Below are 23,719 nucleotides of genomic sequence, written 5' to 3'. Positions count from 1 at the left end.
AACCAACCGCATCCTACTACACGGTCTGAAAACACACCTAGATCAAGCTAAGGGAAGGTGGGTTGAGGAGCTACCGAGAATTCTTTGGGCCCACAAGACGACCCAGCGAACTGCCACCGGGGAGACCCCTTTTAGCCTGACCTATGGGGCCGAAGCCATGATCCCGGTGGAGATAGGTTCCCCAACTCTTCGGACCGAACTATTCAACGAGGGGCAGAATGACAAAAATCTACGCGCAGAGTTGGACCTAGTAAAAGAAGCTCGGTACCGAGCACATGTGAAGATGGTTGCACAACAGCAGAGAATGGCACGACATTATGATTCCAAGGTGAGAAGACGAGAATTCAAGACAGGCGACTTCGTTCTGCACAGAGTCATAGTCCCCGCACCAGGAGAAGGAAAGCTTGGACCAAACTGGGAAGGGCCGTACATAATCACTAGAGTCCTCAAACCGTGTACTTATAGACTCGAAGTCCTCGAAGGCTGGCTGACACCGAGGAGTTGGAACTCGGGAAATTTTAGGATGTACTACCAGTAGACCTACAAGAAGTAAAAGTTTTTAAGCTACATCTTCGACCCCGAGGTGCGCACACGCCCACCGCACACACCACACATGCACATGCCAAGCCGCACTGCAAACCGAGTTGACTCTGCCGATCCCCGAACGGTTGAGCCCATCACGCCCAGCTCGATAGTGTATCGCCGACCAAGCTACCTGATTCAACTAACAATGGCTGAGCCTGAACGTGGAGAAAGAATGCCCCCGCCCACCAAGGACTGAGGACGTTCAAGGAACTCCACACAACCGCCGCCTTAACGGCTGAGCTAGCTAGAAAACAGCTAACCCAAGAAGAGCCCCAAAGGCTCCTGAGACCAAAAACTGAGCATCCCATGGTTAAGAACTCGGTAACCGAAAGATCTCGGACAACTACACCTTGGTTGGCACAAGACTGGGGACACCGAGGCATAGCCCAACCGGTTGTGCCTCGGACAACTACACCTTGGTTGACACAAGACTAGGGACGCTATGCCTCGGCCAACTACACCTCGGTCGACACAAGACTGGGGACGCCGAGGCAGGCTATGCCTCAGCCAACAAACTAAAATCACAGAAGTACAAAGAGGTCGCCTAAGGCACAACCTGCCCTGGCCGACATGTAGCCCAATCGGCCACACCTCGACCAATAGAAGAAAATTGTACAACAAGATGCCGAGGCATAGCCCAACCCGGCCAGACATGCTTCGACTGGAAAAAGAAAAAGGCACAAGTATAGCAACGTATGGTCAGACAAAGAAACACTAATATTCAACTCAAAATGGCCCATTACATCATTTAAGGCTCGGCATACCAAGTTCAATGAAAAAAAAAAACAAATGATAGAAACAACTGCTCAGTCCTCGGCAGTAGAGCCAGCAGCACCATCGACAGCTTCAACCTCGTCACCAACCTCTTCACCAGCTCCTTCGGCAGATCCTTGTGGAGTATCTGGATCAAAAGCACCTCCTCGGCAGTCTCCTACCTTAACTTGTCCTATTCCGCCTTAAGCTCATCGATCTCTCGCTTTAGCTCCCAGACTAGGCTGGCCTGCTCGGCCAGCTGCGCCTTCAGCTAAGCCACCTCCCTCTCTAATGCAACCGACTGCTTTCCAATAGCCTGAAGGTTGGTTAATTAGGCCTTCTGTCATAGATACTCAGAGTATTCTCGCCCGTACATTGATCGGAGGTCTTGGAAATGGTCAACCAATGCGACAACCACACAAGCATTCTGTAGAAGAAGGGCACACTCTAAGGCTTCGTTGTCAACCTCGACCGATTCCTGAGCTATCGACATGGTCATGATCCCCCGCAGCAACTGCTCGGGGACCCCAGGCGTCTCCAGGTTGTCATCAACACAAACTAACCACCGCGGTATGTGCAGACCCGAACTGTTGTCTGCTTCAATGCCCGACGAACCTGCAGGACGGCAAACCCCTTCAGGGTCAACCATTGCAATGTTGTCCTCCTTGGCCTCCCACTACCGGGCTCTCCTTTGCCGATAAACCGCCTTATCAGTGGATCATGGCCGCTCTTCTATTTCGGGACAAGCCTCCGATTGCGTAGCAGCTCGCCCTTGCGTCTGCCGAAGTGCCTTCATCTGGTGTACAATCTCTTCCTCGCTGGCCATACTTATACCTGCAACATAGAATACCCAAGATAAGTAGGAAGCGGGCAAGGTAATGATAACTCGACGAACAAATAGTAAAAGGAACAGAGCGACCATCCTCTCCATCAGCCCGGTGAGCATCAGCATCTCCAAGCATGTGTACACAATAACATCAATCTCTTGGATCATGCTCAGGGTTGACCTCTCTTCTCATGTGAGCGTCGACCATTAGGGTTGCGGCAGAGTCGTCCTTAGCTCTCGTAGCTCAACAGGAAAAAGGGAGACCCTCGGGAATGGGCACGAAGAAGAACCACCTGTTGGTGGTGTTTTAGATGGAGCATAAAGCTCACCATCCCCAGGGTCAGTTCGGTATTGCAAATGGCACAGTAGGACATAAAGCCGAGCAGGAACCTAAAGAAGTTCGGCATCAACTGCACCGGCAACACCCTATACCAGTTTAGTACCTCAGCAAACCCTTAACTCAACGGGATTCTCAAGCCAACCTCCAAGCTGTGCTCATAAACGCATAGCTCACCGGGCGGAGCATCAGTGGCCATCTCCCTGGGTAGCAGACACCTCATTTGGTATTCCGTGGGAATGGCATACATAACTCGGATCTGAGCCATATCCCAGGGCGCCAAGACGCAGGGTGTGGTGCCGAACCGACGACCTGCCCGTAAAGGAAGCTCTGCCTCCATCCCAGAGGGACCAATCTCAGCCTCCTCAACTTTGGCAGCCATATCCCCGGGCGCCAAGACGTAGGACATGGTGTCGAACCAACGACCAGCCCGTAGATGGAAGTGCCGCCTCCATCCTGGAGGGACCAACCTCAGCCCATAGAGGAAGCTCGTAGTTTGAGCCGTGAGAAGAGATGGAACCGGAACTATTGGAGGACCTGGAAGAGGAAGAGGACCGATGAGATGAAAATGACATACCGAGCAATTTACAGGGCTGAGGAGCAAAAACCACCGGACTATTTTCGAGCTATTTGCCGAACTATCTACCAAACTATCTGATCGAACAACCTGCCGAGTAGTGAATGCCAAACGCCTTATTGCAAGCAATACTAAGGATAGGGTGTCCCCCCCGTCTTCCCTTTTATAACCATCAGGGGCACAAACCGAGGAGAGATCAACAGTGCAGATGAAGCACCTCTAACAACGCCTCGGAAGGCCAATCAACGTGACCAATGACATACAACGGGAAGCCTCAGAAACCGAAGCGGCACCCTCAGTAGGCAGTGCTTACGCCCATTAATTGCATCGGTTCGACTATAGTACCGGTCCAACTTTCAACGCGAAGACCCGCAATACCGGTCCAGCCTTCGATGCGGATCCTCGGATAGGCCACTCAAATCCTCGGCTAGGCTGCTTAAGGCTACAAGGCCGCACAATAGTCTAGCCGAGCACTCTCCCTCCTCGACAGCAGAATTGGGGGAGTGGATTGGGAACCAAAATTTCGGTTCTCGTTTAATTTCTGCAGCCGATGATTGGAGGACTCCTCTGCAACGACTGACACGGCGCGAACAATATGCATGCTTGGAAGTTCCTCAGTCGAGTAACAAACCTTGGGGACCTCGTCCCTCGACTTCGGAACTAGGGGAGTGATGTTGGGGACATGGCTAAGCTGGCCCAGAGGCCCACGACCACCTGTCACAGCTCGACCACGTCATGGTAGTCCGACTGAGCTTCGGTATTATCGTAATCTTGCTGACCATGTTAGCTATGCGCCACACGGATAAGCTCGCCTAGCGGATAAGGATGAGAAGACAACTCTGCCAAGGAGTAAGACTCTACTCCCTATAACCTCAGTGGGGAACTCTATCCCGATTTCCCTGGAACCCTACTCTGACCAGGATACAAGCCCTCCGGTTATAAAAAAGTACTCCATGCTCGAGGTAAGGAACCCCTAACTTCTGACACCCATACTGCTACTTAGCTCAGACCAACACCCTTATACCTCGGTCGAACCGTCCACTACCTCCTACTGACTTGAGCGTTAGAGTACTTACTCGGGGATAACTCCTCGGGCCTCTAATTTCTTCCTTGATCACAGGTCTTGAAGTATGACCTTGTTCTTGAAGCTCAGCCCCGCCCTGCCAATAAGGACTATCTGGTTGCCCTCCTTAGTTCGTGCATCACCTTGGACTGAGCAGCATTTCCATAAAGATCTCCAATTGTCCACCATCTATAAAATTAATATTGATACCATGATGGAAATTCCGCATTGCTTTCACATGTTTTTCAAGGGTTTCTTTCGTGGCTTACAGGCAAGGGAAGATTTTACATTTTGATAGGTGGTTCAATACGTCCCCAGCCTCTCCACATGCTTACCCTTAACAACTGATTTCTTATCTAACATCCGATATGAATCTCCACATTCTTACCCTTAACAACTGCTTTCTCAGATAAGCACCTGAGTGGGTTGGATACTCATCTGGCTGTCTTGATCCATAGTGATCTTGGCTTTTCCTTCTGGATCTACCATTGCTCTCGGTGGCTTCATTAGCGTTCGTTAATGTTTCATCACAATCTATGCACATGTGACACCATATGATATATAAATTTTTTTAAAACCCAATATTACCCTTTGGTGGGCAATAGTTAAACCTATACTCAGAAAAAAATGTTGTGATTTAAAACTATGATAGGTCCAATTAATGGTTCAATGTTATGCTGCTTTGAGAGGTTAGCTCTGATTACAGTGAGTTGAGCTGAACTGAACTCCAGCCTTACAAACGCGTTTCCATTGTCTAGGAATAGGGCCTAGGTTTAGATTGGAAAAACTCTACTTCTCAGACCAGATTCCAGTGTCTAGGACATTGATTATTACATTGGATCCATAATCAGATTCCGACCAAAGACCCTAATGGTTACGAAGGCTGAGAAATTGAGGAGAACGAGTGGTGTAGAGTTCCCGATGATGGTATTCAAAGACAACAAGGACTGAGGGGCGTTGGAAGATGGAAGCAACTTGGTTGGAAGTTATATTTGCAAAGAACCCATGGAAGAATGTATTGTAAACGTAAAGGATTTGAATTGGATCAGCAAATGTAAAGCTACAGCAATGATAGTGAGAAGGAAAAACGGAAGGCAAAGTTGTGACAGCGAGAGGGAAAAATGGAATGCAGAGTTGTACCAACGAAAGGGTAAATTATTGGCATACTTGTTAAAATAGAAGCAAACTTCTACGATTCTTTAGTGATTTCAAGACTGGGAAAGGTACAAAAGGATTTTCTTCATCTTATTTTTAAGAGCATTCTAGAATATAGATTGTAAAAGTTTTGGTGCAACGTTGCTCAAATTGTGCAAGAAATTGTTGGGCAAATTAGTATCATGTACTTTGGGCCTAATGCCACTTTGGTCTCTAAACTTTAAAATGGGACAATTCAATAAATGGACTTTCAAAATGTACCAATCTAATACTTGGTGTTAACCAGCCATTAAGTGGCATTTAAAAATGAATAGTCCCAAATCTTTTTCTCTTTTATTCAAAAAAGTTGGGGTCACGTCTCAATGGGCATTTTGGTGACCCCAACTTTCTTGAATAGGGACTATTCATTTTTTGTCAACATTTGGATGGTTGATGAAAAAAATTATATCACTTAAAGGGCATTTGTGTCTTTTCAAATGTCACTTAAAGATTAATTAATAATAAGTACTAAATTAACATGCTTTGAAAGTTCAAATATTAAATTGCCGTGTTTTAAAATTCGAGAATTTCCCTTTTATTTTTTCTAAGTTATTATAAATCCATTGTAAATTGCCTTTTGGTTTCTCAAGGATAATTTCACCCTTCTAATTTGGGCCCCTGCATTGCAGGGGCTAGTGGAATTGTAGAAGTAATTTAATAAAATGATAAAACAAAAACTATGTGCTTGAAAAAGGTGAGGGAAAAATTTAGCAATTTCAGTAAAATGATAAAAAATATCAAAGTTTTTATCAAAATCGGATTTAGTCGGTGTAAACCCCATTTGAACAGCTTTAATAACCTTCCTCTGAAATCTCTCTCCATGAAATAAAGTATAGAAGTACGGAGATATTCTAATGCAAGGTAGTTCAAACGATTCTCGCACTAACTGGAAGCTAGTCTCATTTTTATCACTAATTTTGTAGTTAAAATTATTTTAAATAATTTTCATTTTATTAATTTTTATTTACCAATAAGATATTTGAATAAAAGCAACCAAAATTAATTATACATTTAAAAAAAATAGAAACAAGACAGAAAGAGAAAGAATAAAGAAATGTAAAAAAGAAAAAAATTGTAATACCAAAAAGATACCTAGAATTAATTACTGGTCAATATACCCCTTGAAGGCGTTCTCACAGGGTAAAACAGACAAGGCGTTCTTACTTAAATCCCAGTAAAGTCCCTGCTCGTTAAATCCCAATAGTCCAAAATTTTAATCACCCTGCTTCTTCCATGGTTTCTCTCCTTGCTTCCATACCTGTATCATCTTTGTTTCTGATAATTACATGCAACTTACCTTGGACTATTAGAAAAATGGATGGGCATATATTTTTCTTTTTTATGAGAATTTAATTGCCCAAAAAAGTTGGCTAAGAAATAAGCCAATGCACATAACCAATTCTGTGGTAGCTAAAAGTTTGGTTGCAAGTTGGAAAGAGGTTCATGTATCAGCTGAGTTACAGCTTGCAACAACATAGCAATGTTCCAATTAAACAATACATCAAGAACAAAGGCATTGCATTTACAAGTGAGGATTGATACCAAAATAGTGATATGATAATATTACAGAAACATTAACTTGCAAAAAATTTGCTACATGGCATGAAACAGTGGATAAAAGAAGCAATCAATACCAGCTGCTGCTTAACACAGCTGAAAACGTATAGTGGGTAAAACCAAAAGATCTGCAAGGGAAAGGCCAATCATACAGAATCAGAATGCTAAAAAATCAAAATAGATTGGAAGAGAATGCAAATACAAAAATATAACTAAACAAATACAATAAAGAAAGAAAAAGACACCTTAGAAATACCACAAAAATCACTACCTACCTTACATGGAAAATTCATCACTACAACAATTTAAATGTAGTGAAAAGAATTAGTTAGTAGTAAAAACCAAATAATCTTATTTGACCCCAATATACTATATTGCACTAAACAGAATGGAATGGTGAAACAGGACTCTTGTAGCCAACCCCATATAGTTGGGCTTAGATGATGAATCCCACCATACTATATACAGAGAGATGTAGATGCGAATGCAATCCTTTTTTTTTTTTTTTATCAGCAGAAAAGGAATTTTAATAATGAAAGATTAGGAATTACAAGATCTGGGGTGTAAGTTCCATTCCAAATCAGCAAAGATTACAGATTTGCCAAAATCGTATGCCGTCTCACAGCCCGTTGTTTGGCCAGAAAATCTGCCATTCCATTTGCTGTTCTTCTTACCCACTTAAAGGAAACATTTAGTTCTATTGTTAGGCTTACAATCTCCCTGGATTTATACCTGAATACCCAAGGAATCTGGGTGTTAACCCCTGCAGTAGACTAACCAGTTCAGCTGTCAATGCATCGCTATGCTCCAAGGGTCCTGAATATTGAGCCACCACTCTGCCTTCTTTATCTCTGAAGACACCCCCCTACCCCCCACCATTCCATCACTTCCCTTGCCTTGTCTATAGCCGATAGCGCCACCTCTTTCCAGGTTCTCAAATTACCATTTAGTGAAAAGATTTTGAAATCATCCAAAGTTTTCACCCAATGTGCAGCTTTCATCTCAACAAACTCGAGGATTTCTGCTTGGGTCCTACTCTTAAGTCTTGTCATTGAAAATGCTAACATCTCACTCTTAATATGTGGTTTATCTTAATGCAACATATACCATTTCTTTTAATGGGAATTTATACCTAGCAAATTGATAGGTATCTGCTAAAGAGTTGACTTTTTAACCAATACCCATAAAATTAATCTCTACGCACTCTATTATATTCTTTTTCTAAATTAATACAATGTATGTGACAATTCCTCCTTTTCTTAAGCTTATCTAACAACTATGAAGCAATATACCCTTGACTTGTGATGGTTAGCCTCCCTGTAATGAAGCTAGGTAAATCTTTGATATCCATTTTCTTTTAATGCAGATGCAATCTCTTGAAACTGTTATGTATTTTTTTTTTCATTGATTAGCTGCAATGCTAATTTTGAGCTATTAGGACCAATTACATGGTATTCTTTCTCTAACATAGAAATGTTCACTACCTCATCTATATCATAGAATTGTATAATCACAAGAAATTCATATATTAAAATAATAAGAAATTGAGGCAACAAATGGACTATTCAGATATCTTATAATCCAGAACCAGCCAAGAATTTCTACTGGCTGGTTAAAGTTGAGGAGCTATAAAAATCTGACTAAACTGTAGACTGATTAGTTGAAATGCAATTCTGAAACAAGTTCTGATTGTAACCAATAGGCCCTACAAACACACATTGCCATGTGCACATACCATGTATAGTGAAAAGAAATACGAGATAAATCATAAAATGACTCAAGTAGCTTTTTGAAAAACAATGCATACTTACATAGAATAGTTGGATAAGTCCATTACGTAAAGAGGAATATAGTTTTACGATCCCACCAAGGGGGCAAAGATCTTTTGAACCAAAGTTTTGGCATTCATCAAGCCAAATCCATTGTAGCGTTGGGATAACAACTGAGTTTAGAATAAACAAGCTGCAACAGAGAGAAATTGAAAATTTTAAATAAATTGGTTGCAAAACTTTACATTCAACTGAATAATGACCAAAAGAATTAAAAATCTATACAAGTAACTGCATTTGTGCATAGGGTTCCAAAAGAAAACTGAATAGCATTCAGTAAAAGAAGAAAGAGAGTGTCGTGCCACGGGCTAGGCTGGTCCGTGGGCCAAGCCTTGGGCTAGATCGGGCTATGGACCAGGCCGAAGCTATTTATTTAAAAAATTTGAAAAAACTTAAAATTTTAATTTTATATGAATTTTGAGGTATCCAATTGCTTATATATACAACAACTAATAAATTAGTATAATAAAAGTGAAAACAATTGTTTATTTTATTAATATATTATACTATATATTATTATGTAATTATATAATTATAATTTATATAATATATTATATATTATATATAATATAGATGATATATGGACCGTATCGGGCCGGGCCGCGGTGACCCGCTTGGTCATGCCATGCTGGCTCGGTCCGTGGACCTAAAACCCCAGGCCTGGCATGGCCCACGGACCATCGTGCCGGGCGGCAGGTGGCACAGCCCTGTAAATGGGAAGATGAAAGTAAGTCCATGCTAACATATAGAGCAAATAAAATTAATAAATTTCTTAAACCATCACCAGTAAATTATTCAGTGAAGAGGAGAGGGCCATACCAGCAGATTTCCAGAAGAAGCAGACTGCGGAGCTTGCTGGAGCACATGTTGCTTTCTCTGGGCATCCACAAAGTTGGGTGCAACCGCTGCAAAGTTCTTATCCTTTGTAGTATGGCCAGAAAATGTGCTAGCAACTTGGCCCTTGTCTGAAACCGAGTTCAAATTCCTACTTGGTAAGCTTCCCTGCAATGGGTTTCACAGAATGGTGGTTTCTGTCGGGGGCACAACATTGAGATTGTATGGCTTGGCCCCATAAAAAGATGCAGAACCAGCAACTGCATGCCAGAAAGGAATGAGTTGCGCACCTCTTTGGCCACTGTTGAGAGAGAAACAAATGTGGTACCCAAATTTTTTTAACACCAGATCACCACAAGATCATTAGAGAACTTTTGGTACATCGCCCAAGTGGACACTACATAAAGAAAATGACACATAACTGGCTAGGCGTCAAAGATCCAGAACTCCCATCCATGGACACAACAGCTTGAAGTGGTGGCATGTATCTGCTTATGAAGATGGGGGTAATTTCTTAGCTATGAAATATTTATTGTTACGGTTACAATGACAAATAACCAAAACATCCAGGGAAATATAACGAGGTAATCGGATTCGCACCCAAAGAAGTAAGCCCGCCTGGCCAGCCCGCTATAATCATCGGCAACGGAAAAGAAGTGAATTGAGCTGAAACAGAGAAGAAAATTATGAGAAAAAGCAAAGATAAGTAAAAAAAAAAAAAGGAAGCCACTCAATGCGATAACGTGGGGTCAATAAAACAGACACCCTGCATTGTAAAAATTGGAACTTCAAGTAGGTTTACCAGGTTTCTCCTCCTTCGAATCATTTCTTCCAGATTTCGGTTGGGCTGGCGGCGGCTGAGGCGGCTGCTGCTGTTGAACTTGCTGCGGTTGTTACTGTTTGGTGCCACCAATACTGCAACTTTCCCTATCAACCTTCTCTAAATCAAGCTGCAGATCAAGAACCCTCTCCTTATTTCCAATAGGTTTCTGCCACAAAACCTGAAACATTTAGTGGACAATCTCCAGAGAGATTAAAAAAAAAGCAAAAGATATGAACAAAATAAAGAGTAAAAAATTAGAAACTAACCATCTTCTTCCGAGCAGAAGCATTGGAAGATGACGGAGAGATCGGAGCCGGTGATGCTACTACAACACTTGGTCTCGCTAGTGTCTCATCGTTCTTGCATGTTAAAAAATATATCACATTTGCAGGCGGAAAGCTCTTCCGATCACCGCCATAGAGAGAGAGAGAGAGAGAGAGGGAGAGAGAAAATCGTGAGAGAGAAGGCAAGGTCTGCCACTGTTACTGCTACTGCCGGAAGCAATAGAAGGGAAAACCTATAAAACCCAAATAGGGAGAGAGGGGGAGAGAGAGAAAGTGCGAGAGAGGTGATGTGGGGAGAGCAAAAAGACAAAAAAAAAAAAAGAAAAGAAAAAAAGAAAGATGATGGAGAGATCAGAGCCGGTGATGCTACTACAACACTTGGTCTCGCCGGTAATGTTGAAGCTTGCCAGTGAAACTGCTAGCATTTTCATTGACAGGCTACGCGAAGAGGAGACAGGCCCGAAGGAGCTCTCCCTTCGAACTTGGGAAGAAGCATCTCGAACGGCAGGGAAAATCGAAAGGTGAAGGAGCTCTCTCGAAGAGGGACTCTCCCTTCGAACTTGGGAAGAAACATCTCGAAGAAATGGGAGAAGCATGCAATGGACACACGCGTGTATCATACAATGGATACATGCATGAAATATTTGCACGAATAAAGTATAGTAGCTACAGACCGTTCATTCCAGATTAATATTTTCGCCTTTTGAGAAAATTGTATACCAAGGCATCATACAAAGGTATGAGAAATCAAAAAAGTATAGTAGCTACAGACCGTTAATCTATTAGTCATCCATTTAATGAAATTTCTCCGCACCCTCCCAATCAATCTTTCTATTTATGTGATTGGTTGAGAAAAAATTCTATTGTCCTGCTCCAACCATGCAACCCAACACAATGCACCTAGCGAACACAAAGAATGTTCACTTTATTAGTGAGCCTCGTTTCTACTGCCAGTTTTGGCGATGACCACAGAGAGAATCGATAAGAGTGGTTATTGCGCATGTGTTTTACTGTGAGTTTATCTGTATAAAAAGATTGATGAATCCACCACAGTATCTGTAATACCCATAAGACCTCCTTTAGAGGAACACCACCATTGGAGGAAGACAATTAGGAGCACTGCAAGAATTGCAAGAATTTCTCCGCATTTTCTTTTTTCCTATCTATTTTGTCCCCTCCAAATGAAGACCTGTTACCTCTCTCTCCACACTTGGTGATCTAACCGACATTGCAGCCCCGTTACCTCTCTCTCCCTTTCTTTCCCTCTCGAAACAATTTCATGCATTCTTCTCTCCTTCCTCAACCACTTCTTCTGGTATCGGATAGAGTCTCTAACCATCACCGCAATATCAGCTCAGATCGTTGTGGCCCCACTTGAGCGCCTAATGGCGTCGATGATCACCAATCCTCTCATTTTAAGGCTTCCCAGTGGGAATTCACACTGAATCCGGGACCCTTTAATGTCAAAGAGCACGTGTTGATCACCATCTTTGCCAACTCGGAGCCGGGACGGTCTACGCCGTACACATCGTCACCGCTGTTAAGATGTTCTACAAGAAGAACATTACCTTCTTCGTCTCCCTTGTCGTTGTTATAACAACCCAGGTAGCTATTAGTTAGGTGTTTCTTCATTCTTCTTATATGGTGGCCTGCCAATCTCGTCCATGTGTCATTACTCAGGTATGTATCTCTTCGTACCCCCAGTTTTTCGGTTGACCGGTGCCTCAGTTTGCCGACGACTCTCCATAAAGTCCGGCAAGGTTGATGGAGATGGCTGATGGATTCAGACTCTTTGTTGCGGCTCTGGGGCTTGGATTGCATTAAATAAAAGAATTATGTAGTAGAAATACAATTCAAAGTAACAAGTCAGCTCCAACAAGAGCTCCCAACAGAGAGACAACTATAGGTTCCTTGATTCAACCTGCAGAGAATATACCCAATAATCAAATAACTAAGTTTAACAAACTATTGCGCTAAATTAACCAATCAAATCATAGAAGGGAGAAGAACTCGTACCTTCGTCATTCTCTCAACAGCCAGGCCATTCGGTTGTACCGGTGGGTTTTCTACCTCCATTGCCAGCGACAACAAGGGCTTCTCCCCTTTCTTTCTCTCACCCTCTCCCTGCCCTGCTCTCCCCTGTTTCACCGTCCACACCAGTGACAGTTTGAACGACGGTTTCTCCCCTTTCTTTCTCTCGCTCTCTCCATGCCTCTCACAGTTTGGTTGGACTGTATTGTGTGTGGAGATTCCGAAATTTCTATCTAGCGATGGGAGATGATGTACGGTGGATCTCAAGCATTACCAAAGCACGTGAGTACGTTGTTTCCTTCGAGCTTCATACATCTGAAAGAACTGTAGTCGAAGAGCAGAGAGGCCATGGATTCAGATTTGCATCTTCAACATCAACAACAGTAGAGGCAACAACTGAGCTCGGGTCTGATGTGGTATTGCTTTGCTCCAACCTCATTCTTTGCAAATTTCATCGACAGTAGTGGCGGTGGCGTTGACGAAGGATGCGAAGGTTTAAGGATTCAACGGAAGGATAAAATTGACATTTCATCTCTTTTGTCAGTATTTAACGTCAATGACAATTTTCTATTTATAGTCAAACAGTAGGTGTACTAATATATTAACTAAATAAGGGTAATTTAAAAAATTTGTCTTAAAAGGATAAGGGAATATGGTGGATAGGAAAGGAAAATAAAAAACTATAAAAGCGTTATAAAAATTAAGTGGGCACCAGAAAACGAAAAGAAGGGAACCGGGAGAACTAGAAAACTAGAAAGGATTGGAGTCTGCGTGAAACTGCCAATGAGGGACGACCGCGTTGTCCAGGCCTGGATGGACTACATTAACAGCGTTTTGGCCGTTAGTTGGCTATGTGGTTGAACCGGGGTACAAAACAACAAAAATCAAATTAAACCCCTTCTCACAGTTAGAACCATCCTTCCCCTTTCTACTTTTCTCTTTTCTCCTCCCAGCAAAGTCCAAACCCTCCTACTACTCCATACACTGGCCTTCATCCGTCGGTGGTGAGAGCTCCGGCCGTTTGCTCCTCTTCTTCTTCTTCTTCTTACGGAGGTGGTTCTGCTTCTTTGTTTGGACAGATTGAAGGTGACCCCGAACCTCAACTCACACCGGCACAAGGCTCTCTTATCTGGGTATTATGCTTCATGAACGCAAAGAACTCCACAAAAATCATGCAAGATATTACATGGCATAGATCCACTTCTTCTCGATCTTCATCCTGCAAGAGTTTCCTTGCATCCAGTTTCAAAGGTTCTTCCACATGGACAAAGTTCAACGACCTCTTTGAAGACTATGGAGGAATGGAATCAGGGGGCCATTCACTGACACTAGGAAGGCTATACGCTTGGGAGAAGAAACTATATGAGGAAGTGAAGGGAAAAAGTTTTCAAGTACCCCTGCACCCACATGAAGTTTTGAACTCTTATCCCACAACCTATTATAGTGATTTCTTATTTGAACAGAGAACACATTTGTAAGCCCGGGTTCACTCACCTTGGTTTGCCTAAACAAAGAGTATAGAGAGCCTTGTGTCGGTGTGAGTTGCGGTTCAGGGTCACCTTTAATGTGTCCAAACAAAGAACTAGAACCACCTTCATAGGAAGAAGAAGAAGAAGAGGAGGAGGAGAGTGTAAAACTAAGTAACATGGAATTGACGAAGAAAAATTAGTAATTCCTTCATTAAAATAATCAACTATATATAGGCATTTATTACAAGAAGCCAAAAGAGACTGACATGGCATTTACAAAAACAACCAGATTTGTAACCGATTAATAGATTGGTAACAAACTTCTTCTAAGAGTAAACTTCATCGCAGCTAAAGTTCATTGCAAGTTTCTCATCACAACCAACATCAACTGGGTATACCGGGTATTCTCCTAATACCCCCCCCCCCTTCAAGTTGGAGCATGAGGATTAAAAATGCCCAACTTGGGTAATAAATAAGCAAATCTATCTCAGCCAATAGCTTTGGTAAAGATATCTACAAGCTGAGTTGATGTAGGAAGATGAACAATAGTTATAGCTTTAGACTGAAGGTGCTCTCATATGAAATGACAATCTATTTCAATGTGTTTGGTGCGCTCATGGAATACTGGATTAGTAGCGATGTGGAGTGTTGCCTTGTTGTCACAGTATAACTGCATCGGTTGTGGATGAGAGAGACCAAGATCAGAGAAGACTTACTTCAGCCATAATGGTTTGCTGGTGGCAGCTGCCATTGCACGATACTTTGCTTCAGCAGAAGAGTGGGTCACTGTTGCTTGCTTCTTGCTCTTCCATGACAAAGGAGATTGTCCTAGGGTTGTGAGATAGCGGGTCACTGAGCCACAATAAGCTTGCAAAAGGGGATCATAATCAGCCGAAATAAGTATACCTTGCTCTGGTGTAGCCTTCAGGTATTGGAGGATGTGTATTGCAGTATCCAAATGTTGTTATATAGGATAACTCATAAATTGACTTAGAATGTGAATTAAATAAGTGAGTTTTGGTCTCATAATGGTGAGATAGAGAAGACGACCCCCAAGTTATCTGTACTGATTGGGTTGAGTAATTGGCTCGCCAGATTCTGGCCCCAAATGATGTTGTTGTGCAATGGGAAACATACTAGGTTTGCATCCTGAAGGATGTCAGGGGTATATTTCCTTTGACAGAGAAAAATGCTAGAAGAAGATCGAGAGATATCAATGCCAAGAAAATATGATGGACGCTAAGGTCCTTGATTGGAAAACACTATCGTAGGTAGTCCTTAAGAGCAAAAATACAGGTTGGGTCATTTTGATAATCACCAAGTCATCAACATATGCAAGTACCACAAGAATGTTGTCTAATTGGACTGAAGTAAAGAGGGTATTATCAGCAATTGATTACTTGAAGCTCCGTTGGCAAAGAGCATGAGCTAGAGTTTCAAACCAATTGTGCGAGGCTTGCTTGAGGACATAAATGGATATGTTCAAGTGACATGCTCGTTGATCCTTAGGAGGCAAGAGTCCTGGTAGAGGCACCATGTAGATTTCTTTATGGAGAGTACCATGGAGGAATGCATTGTTTACGTCCATTTGATATAGTTCCCAATTTCAGGTTGCAGCTAGTGCTAAGAGGTAGTGTATTGTTACTAGCTTAGCAACTAGGGCATATGTCTCTGTATAATCAATGCCTTCAATTTGAGTATAGCTTTTTACTACCAAGTAGGCTTTGTAATGCTCAATAGTTCCATTAGACTTGTACTTGACTTTGTAGACCCAATGACACCCAATGAGAGTTTTTCCCGGTGGTAGGTTAGTCAAGGTCTAGGTATGAGTGCGCTCAAGTGCAGATAGTTTAACTGACATAGCTTGTTTCCAACAGTCATGTTGGCTGACTTCATCATAATAAGAAGGCTTAGGTTGTGTAGAGGGGATTGAACTCAGTTAAAAAATTGGAGATTGGGTGATGGGTGTTGCATGAATTAGTTTGTGACTTAAGTGTTGGGAAAATGTAGTCAACCAGGTTTGGTGGAGGTTTTTTAGAGCAAAGTAGGTGATGGTTATGTGAAGTTGAAGGGCTAGGAACAGCAAGTTTAGAAGTTGGTGAAGTGAAGAAGTCCATGTCACTACTGTGTTCGAGCAATTTTGAATTAATAGGGGGCTGTGAGTTGTCACAAACTGGTTCAATTTTAGGTGTTTGACTAGGAACTATATCACCGATTGTTGGTAGAGGCATGATTGATGGTGGGGATGGGTCCAAAGACATGTCCTCATCAACAAAGGGAAATTGGTGTTCAAAGAAAATCACATCTCTAGACACAAATATCCGCTTGGTTGTCAAGTCATATAATCTGTATCATTTTTTACCATTAGTATACCTGACTAACACACATTTAGTGGCACGGATATCAAATTTATCACGCCCACGTCAGGATGTACTTGCATAGAAGAGGCAACCAAATGTTTGGAAATGATTATATGAAGGAGGCTTGATGAAAAGAAGTTCATATGGTGATTCCCCATCAAGTATTGGAGTAGGCAAGTGATTAATGATGTAAGTTGTTGTTAGAATACATTCTCCCCATAACTTGATTGGCAGGTGCGCTTGGAACCGTAAGGCCCTTGCTATCTCAAGTAAGTGTCGATGCTTGTGCTCAATGACCCCATTCTATTGAGGGGTGTCTATGCAAGATGTTTGATGTAAGATTCTATGTGTTGTCAAGTAATCTTGAACAGGTCTCGAGAGAAATTCGGATCCATTATCTGAATGGGATATATTTAACTTGGGCATTGAACCGGGTTTTCACCATTTCACAAAACATTACAAGAAAAGAACACACATCTTATTTATATCATAATAAGTATACCCATGTAGCTCGAGTACAATTGTCTACAATTGCCAAGAAATAATGAGTTAGGGTTGTTCATAAGAATGCCCAACCCGACCAAACTGACCAACCCGAGTTGGTCGAGTTTTCATCAATACCGGTGGGTTTTGGGTTGGGCAAATATATAAATTGATATATTGGGTCGGTTTCGGTTTTCTTGTGTGAAAACCGAAACCAATCTGACCCGAACCGAACTAGTCTTCTACTAGTTCCGTAGTTCCTAGTTCGAGTTGTTTCCTACTTAATTATAACTAGTTTTCTACTAGAACTTGAAGGCCCATTAGGCAATTACAATCATAATAGGCAATCTATCCTAGTTTCCAACTTTCTATAATCTTTTACACCAAATAGGCAATCCATTAGGCAATTACAATTAGAATTCAATTAAGTGTCCTTTTGCACAGGAGCAAAACCAAAATCGACCCAACCCGACTCAAACCGACCAGGTCGGTTTGGCCTATTAGTGGGTCAGTTTCGGTTTCCACCTCAGGTAACCCAACCAGGTCGGTTCGGTTGAGAAAACCCCAATAAATCGATCCAACCTGACCCGTGAACACCCCTATAATGAGCTATAGAATAAGATGGAGTGCGATAGCCTCCCCAAATATCACAATGCATGAGTGTAAACTGGGCATCAGATCTAGTATGACTAATAGGAAAAGAATGACACATTTGTTTTACTCGAAAGCATATGTCGCAACAATCATCTTTTGGTGTAGTAATGTGTAGTTCTTGAATCAAAGCAAGTTTCTAATAAGAAGCATGTCCCAACCTTGAATGCCATATGAATATATCATGTGTGTGGGTACTATGCAAAGAGATGGTTGATGGAAAAGAAGCGGAGTGATATAGCCCATCACGCATCCGACCCACACCAATCAGCTTCTTGGATGTCAGGTCCTGAAGGGCACAGAAAGTGGGAAAGAACAACATAGCATAAGGTCTTTGGTAAGTTTACCAACAGATATAAGATGCATTGAAATCCCGACATGAATAAAACATCCTTTAGTACCTGATTTGAAGACAACGCTATGTCACTTTGTGACTGAACCGATAACAATATTTCCATTTGGCAGCTGAACCGGTTTTAGTGTTGATGCCAATGTAATAGATGTAGTAGCAAATTCATTATTAGCGGGAACCATGTGATCTGAGGCCCTACTATCCAAAAGCCAAGAAAGGGTAGTGATTTTATCTGCAAAGTTGGCAGAGAAAGTATGTTTAACTTTGTTTACAAGATCAGACAGATTGTTGATAGTGCTTAATAACTGTTGATACTGTTCCTTGGATAGGTTGGAAATCGGAGAGTCTCTTTGGATTGAGTTTGTGCTAGGAGCAGCCTTTTCTTGATTGCCAGTGTTGTTCTTGGGTGTGGACTTTGATCGAGTTCCCTAATTCGGTGGATACCCAAACCATTCAAAATAGTGGTGCTTGCTGTGGCCCTGTTTCTTGCAGTGATCACAATGAATCTTGGGCTTTTCTTTTCCTCCTTTTGGGTTGAATTTTGGACTTGCCACATGAAAAGCAACATCCTTTGTAGTTGGACCGTGTTGAGCAATTAAAGACTGATAGTCTTTCTTCTTGTGATACAAGTGCATAGACTCTAGTAATGCTCGTTAGAGGGTCCATGCTCAAAATGCTCGATTTGATGTTATTAAATTTTTCATTTAGACCCAGCAAAAACTGATACACCACACCTTATCTCTTTCCCATTCTGTAACAAAATTTTTCTGGATTCCACAAGTACACAACCCATAGGCACATAATGGTCCGACCATGTAGGCTGACAATTCATCCCAAATTGCCTAGAGTTTTGAGAAGCAAACAAAGACATGGAGACTTTCTTGCCCGAGCAACATGAGTTCTCTCTTGAGATGAAAGATCCTTAGTGCATTTCCTTATGAGAACCTTTTTTCAAAATCTTTTCACATTTCTTGAGTGTTTTCAGCATAGGCTACGCTTTCATGGAGATCTTTGGCTAAAGCATTGAAGATCCATGACACCACCATGGAATTACATTTTGACTAAGCGAGGAACTTTGCTAATTTGCTGGATCTGGCTTTTGAATCATTCCATTCACAAATCCGATCTTGTTCTTGGCGTTGAGAGCATTAGTCATTGCTCTTCGCCGAGTCATATAGTTGTCTCCATTAAGAAGACAAGAAACAAGCACTGTGCCAGGGCTATTAGAAGGATGGAGGTAGAACGGTGAATTCTGATCACCAAAAGAGGAGATTTGATCATCAACAATGAATATGGTGTTTCCACTTCTATTCACGGCCATCCTTGTTGATGGCGAAAAAGGGCAAAAAAGAAGAAGAAGAAAACTGGAGTCAAGAAAGGCAAAACAAGGAGTAGAAGAAGACTGTAATCAAGAATCAGAATTTTCCAATAGGGCCTAGGGCTCTGATACCATGTAAAACTCAGTAACACAGAATTGACAAAAAAAAAGTAGTAATTCCTTCATTAAAATAATAAAGTATATATAGGCATTTATTACAATAAGCCAAAAGAGGGTTACGTGGCATTTACAAAAACAACCAAAACAAATCCGTAACCGATTAATGGATTAGTAACAAACTTATTCCGTGAGTAAACTTCATCGTAGCTAAAGCTCATCGCAAGAGTAAAGTTCATTGCAACTTGCGTCAACTGGGTTTACGAGGTATTCTCTTAATAAAGAGCGTACTACTGGAGCTCTCATTGGTGTGTAGGGTAAGAGGGTTTAGTGGGAGGAGAAAAGAAACAGAAAGGAGAGGGAGGGTTCGAATCGTAAGGGGTTTAATTAGATTTCTATCGTTTTGTGCCCCGGTTCAACCACATAGCTAACTAACGGCCAAAACCCCGTTAGGCTCCATTTGGTTTGTAGGATGGGGATGAGGAGAAAAATGGAATATTCTAAAAAAAAATATGCCATTTTTCTCTCGTTTGTTTTGAGGGAAATAGAGGGAGAGGATGAGAAAAATGTGGGGTGTCAAATCCTAAAACCATGGGTTTGGGGTCACGACAAAACTGTGTGATCCCAGTGGAAATTTTGAGAAATCACTATTACCATACGAACAAATGAGGGAACTAACAATGATGAACAAAGGAGGGAGAGAACCAATGCCTTTCCCGTTACCATCGATGATCTTCTACCTCCCCTTTCCCGTTCTAACCCAGAAGCAGAGCAATGGTGGCAGCACCCCCTCTCAGCCACTCCCTTCCTCCCTCTCTCCTCTTTTCTTCTCTTTCTTCTTCTTCTTCTTCTTCTTCTGTCTTTTGTTTTTCACCTAGGAAAAACATTGTTCATCATCTTCTTGACAACGAATACAGGAAATTCCAATGGCGGTGACTATGATCATTTAACCTCTAGTACCTCTCCATTCATGTCTTCATTTTTTGCCACAAATTACTATCTCCGATGACACTGTTCGCTTTCCAATGGTGACCAACGGCACTTCATCGTCTTTGCTTTCTGTCGATGAACTACTGTTCATCTTCATCTTGGTGAAAGAGAGCACCCCACAACGGCTTCCTCTTTATCACATTCTTTTTCCCATTATTTTCTCATATATAAAACCAAATAATGAAAATGTGTAAATTTTTAGAGCTTTTCATCCCATCCCATCCCACAATACAAGAGAATACCGAGAATAGCCTTTTGTGTTACTCGGGAGAACGGAGAGAGAGACATTAATGCTTCACAGAGGGCCATCAAAAGGCCGCAAGGCAACGACCCAGTTGGTGGGACCGTGGGACTGTGGGAATAAGTAGTGGGTTTGCCGAGAAAAATACAAGTATATTGATCGTTAACGCTGCTGAAAATCTTTCTTCATTCTTTGATCTACCTCTGTAAATCAGAGTCCGGAACTGCTAGTAACAAGCATTGGTAGGTACGTTAAAGTTTTGTGCACTTATTTGGAAGTTTTCAAAACATGATATTGCAAATTTCTGATTGTTGAGGAAATGTGGCACAAGAAATCATTTCTTTCAAATATACGTTCTATCTACACCAGCCGTTGCCTCTCCAGCTCTGCTGACCAACTCTCCGCCTTCGATCCCTTCCTGCGTCACCCCTCCCACCATCAGCTTTCCACCATCAATTCCAAAGAGGAGCTTCTCAAGTCCTACCAAGTCACTCCGCCCATCAAACCATGGCCCCTGCGCCTCTACCCCAAGCGTCTTGTCTCCATGATTAACCGCCAGCAGAACCTCGACCTTGCCCTCCAGATATTCGACCATGCCGGTAAATTCCACCCTGGTTTCTCCCATAACTACGATACCTACAACGCCATGATCGAGAAGCTTGCTCGAGCTCGAGCTTTCGAACCCATGGAAACCCTAATGTCTCAGTTGCACAGATCCCACATCAAATGTGGTGAAAATTTGTTTGTAACAGTTATCCGAAACTATGGTATCGCCAGCCGACCCAAATGGGCGATTCGAACTTTCCTCCGGATCACTGACTTCGGTGTTGAGCGGTCGGTGAGACCCTTCAATACGCTCTTGAACGCACTTATCCAAAATAGACGGTACGATTGGGTCCATTTGATGTTTAAGAATTGTAAACACAAGTTTGGAATCGTCCCTAATGTCTTCACCTGTAACATTTTGATCAAAGCTTTGATCAAGAAGAACGATTTAGAAGGATCAATTAAGGTTTTGGATGAAATGCCGGATATGGGAATGATTCCCAACCTCATGACCTATACAACGATATTAGGCGGTTATTGTTCACGCGTTGATATGATCGGAGCCAAGAAGATTTTCGATGAAATTCTGGATCGAGGGTGGGTTCCGGATGCGATTACCTATACTGTGTTGATGGATGGGTTTTGTAAGCAAGGGAGGCTGGTCGATGCTGTTAAGATCATGGATGATATGGAAGAGAATGGCGTTGATCCAAACGAGGTTACGTATGGAGTCATGATTGAAGCTTTCTGTAAAGAGAAGAAATCTGGTGAAGCCCTGAATCTGCTCGATGATATGCTTGAGAAGAAATTTATACCGAGCTCATCGCTCTGTTGTAAAGTTATTGATGTCTTATGCGAGGAGGGGAAGGTCGAAGATGCTTGTGTTGTCTGGAAAAAGCTACTGAAGAAAAATTGCACCCCAGATAATGCAATATCTAGCACACTCATATATTGGCTTTGTAAGAAAGGGAAGGTTTTGGAAGCCAGGAAGTTGTTTGATGAATTTGAAAAGAGTTCAATCCCTAGTGTTTTGACATATAATACACTTATTTCTGGGATGTGTGAGAGAGGGGAGTTGCAGGAGGCTGGGAGGTTGTGGGATGATATGGTGGATAAGGGATGTTCACCCAATGCTTTCACTTATAACATGTTAATTAAGGGATTCTGTACAGTTGGTAAGGCAAGGGAGGGAGTTAGAGTTTTGGAGGAGATGTTGGACAAAGGTTGCATACCGAATAAATCAACATATTCAATCTTGGTTGATGGGCTTTTCGAGTCAGGCATGAATGAGGATATTACTAAGATCCTTCTTATGGCAACTTCAAGAGGAGGGTTTCTCCTAGATTCTGACTCTTGGAGAGTCCTCTTAACCAAGGTTGCTAGTGGACCAGAGAACTGGAGAGTCATTCTTGAGGAGCTATTGTTAGAGAATGCAAGTTAGAGATGGTTTGATCTAAAATGGTTTTCTCTAGACAATTTTGGCAAACTAAGTAAGGTTACAGGATTTAACCACGGGGATCAGTTCAGAGCTATATTGTTGCTCGGAAGATGTATAGGATTTTTAAATTGTATTGTCACCATTCTCATTTGGAGAAGTAAATTATTATTATTCGTTCAGTATTCTTCATTTTTTGATCTGCATCCTTCCCTGCAAACATGCTTAATGGGGAACCCTACTTATTTATGCTTAAGCCTGTTCAGAGTTTACAATTTTTAACATCCAAAGATCTGTGGATCATGAGATAAATAGTTTAGATAGGATTCCAGGTCTCTGAAATCTTTTAAGAATTTGTACAAGCCTCATGTGGATGTGGTGGCTTAATGGAGAAGCAAAAACAGCTGCGAGAAGTGAGGATGGGTTGTTTTTATTCCGACTTCTGAACAGCTGGATGAGGAAAATTGTAAGCTGTAGGGTTGGTAAATATTGGACTTGGGTCAGCTGCTTGATGTTGAACTGGAAATGACTTCCCAAGCAACAAAATATTCACAAGTTTGGCACATTGTATTCAGTTCAGGTCATGGACTTCCCATTTGAAGAAAGAAATTGTTACAAAGCTTTCATTCTCCAACATGTAACAGCATCAGGATATAATCTACTGTATGGACAACCTCACTGGGATCCCTTTCTTGCCTAACAATGATACTGCTGTTTTATGTTTATATCTACCATAATTAGCCATTTCAACATGGTTGTATTGATTCAAGGTTGTATATCTGATGCAATGTGGAATTTTTGTTTACTGTGTGGTTTAACAGCATGTACCTTTTTCAGGAGACATTTTCTTTTGTTATTGTTATTCTTTATATTCACTCCATGTGCCTCTTCACTTTTTTGCAATATAACCTGTGTTAAAAATAAGAATAAAACCTTGGCATAAACCAGGCTTCACATTGTGTAGATAATGCAATGAGCATTTTGAGTGGTTGCTTTTTCCTCAATGCTAATGTTTTTCCCAAGTATCCACACCAAAGGCTGAACTCTTCCTGAACATTTGTTCT

At 41.9% G+C, this 23,719-nt stretch overlaps 1 protein-coding gene and 1 long non-coding RNA gene across 7 annotated transcripts in view; one reads left to right on the top strand and one right to left on the bottom strand.

The window, feature by feature from the left end:
* Positions 1-6,824: 6,824 nt before the first annotated feature.
* On the bottom strand, positions 6,825-14,174 carry LOC148875926 (uncharacterized). Its single transcript, XR_016099764.1, has 7 exons — positions 12,679-14,174; positions 10,645-12,583; positions 10,358-10,544; positions 10,156-10,221; positions 9,541-10,043; positions 8,704-8,854; positions 6,825-7,020 (listed from the first exon to the last, which is right to left on the bottom strand). It is a non-coding gene; the product is annotated as an uncharacterized LOC148875926 (long non-coding RNA).
* Positions 14,175-20,183: 6,009 nt separating this feature from the next.
* LOC148875925 (Pentatricopeptide repeat (PPR-like) superfamily protein) overlaps positions 20,184-23,719 on the top strand; it is a 28,366-nt gene continuing 24,830 nt past the window's right edge. For all 6 annotated transcript variants that reach the window (XM_088965744.1, XM_088965742.1, XM_088965741.1 and 3 more), the window contains exon 1: positions 20,184-23,318. In XM_088965744.1, the coding sequence (XP_088821870.1) occupies positions 20,994-22,661 (1,668 nt within the window). In that variant the 5' untranslated portion in view covers positions 20,184-20,993 and the 3' untranslated portion in view covers positions 22,662-23,318. The remainder of the gene's footprint in view (positions 23,319-23,719) is intronic.

Source organism: Nelumbo lutea, chromosome 1 (genome assembly GCF_056320005.1).
Source record: "Nelumbo lutea isolate HS-2025 chromosome 1, American lotus-T2T, whole genome shotgun sequence".
Taxonomy (NCBI): Eukaryota; Viridiplantae; Streptophyta; class Magnoliopsida; order Proteales; family Nelumbonaceae; genus Nelumbo; species Nelumbo lutea.
Note: the sequence above shows the minus strand (reverse complement) of the source record. Positions and strands in the feature narration are given on the sequence as shown.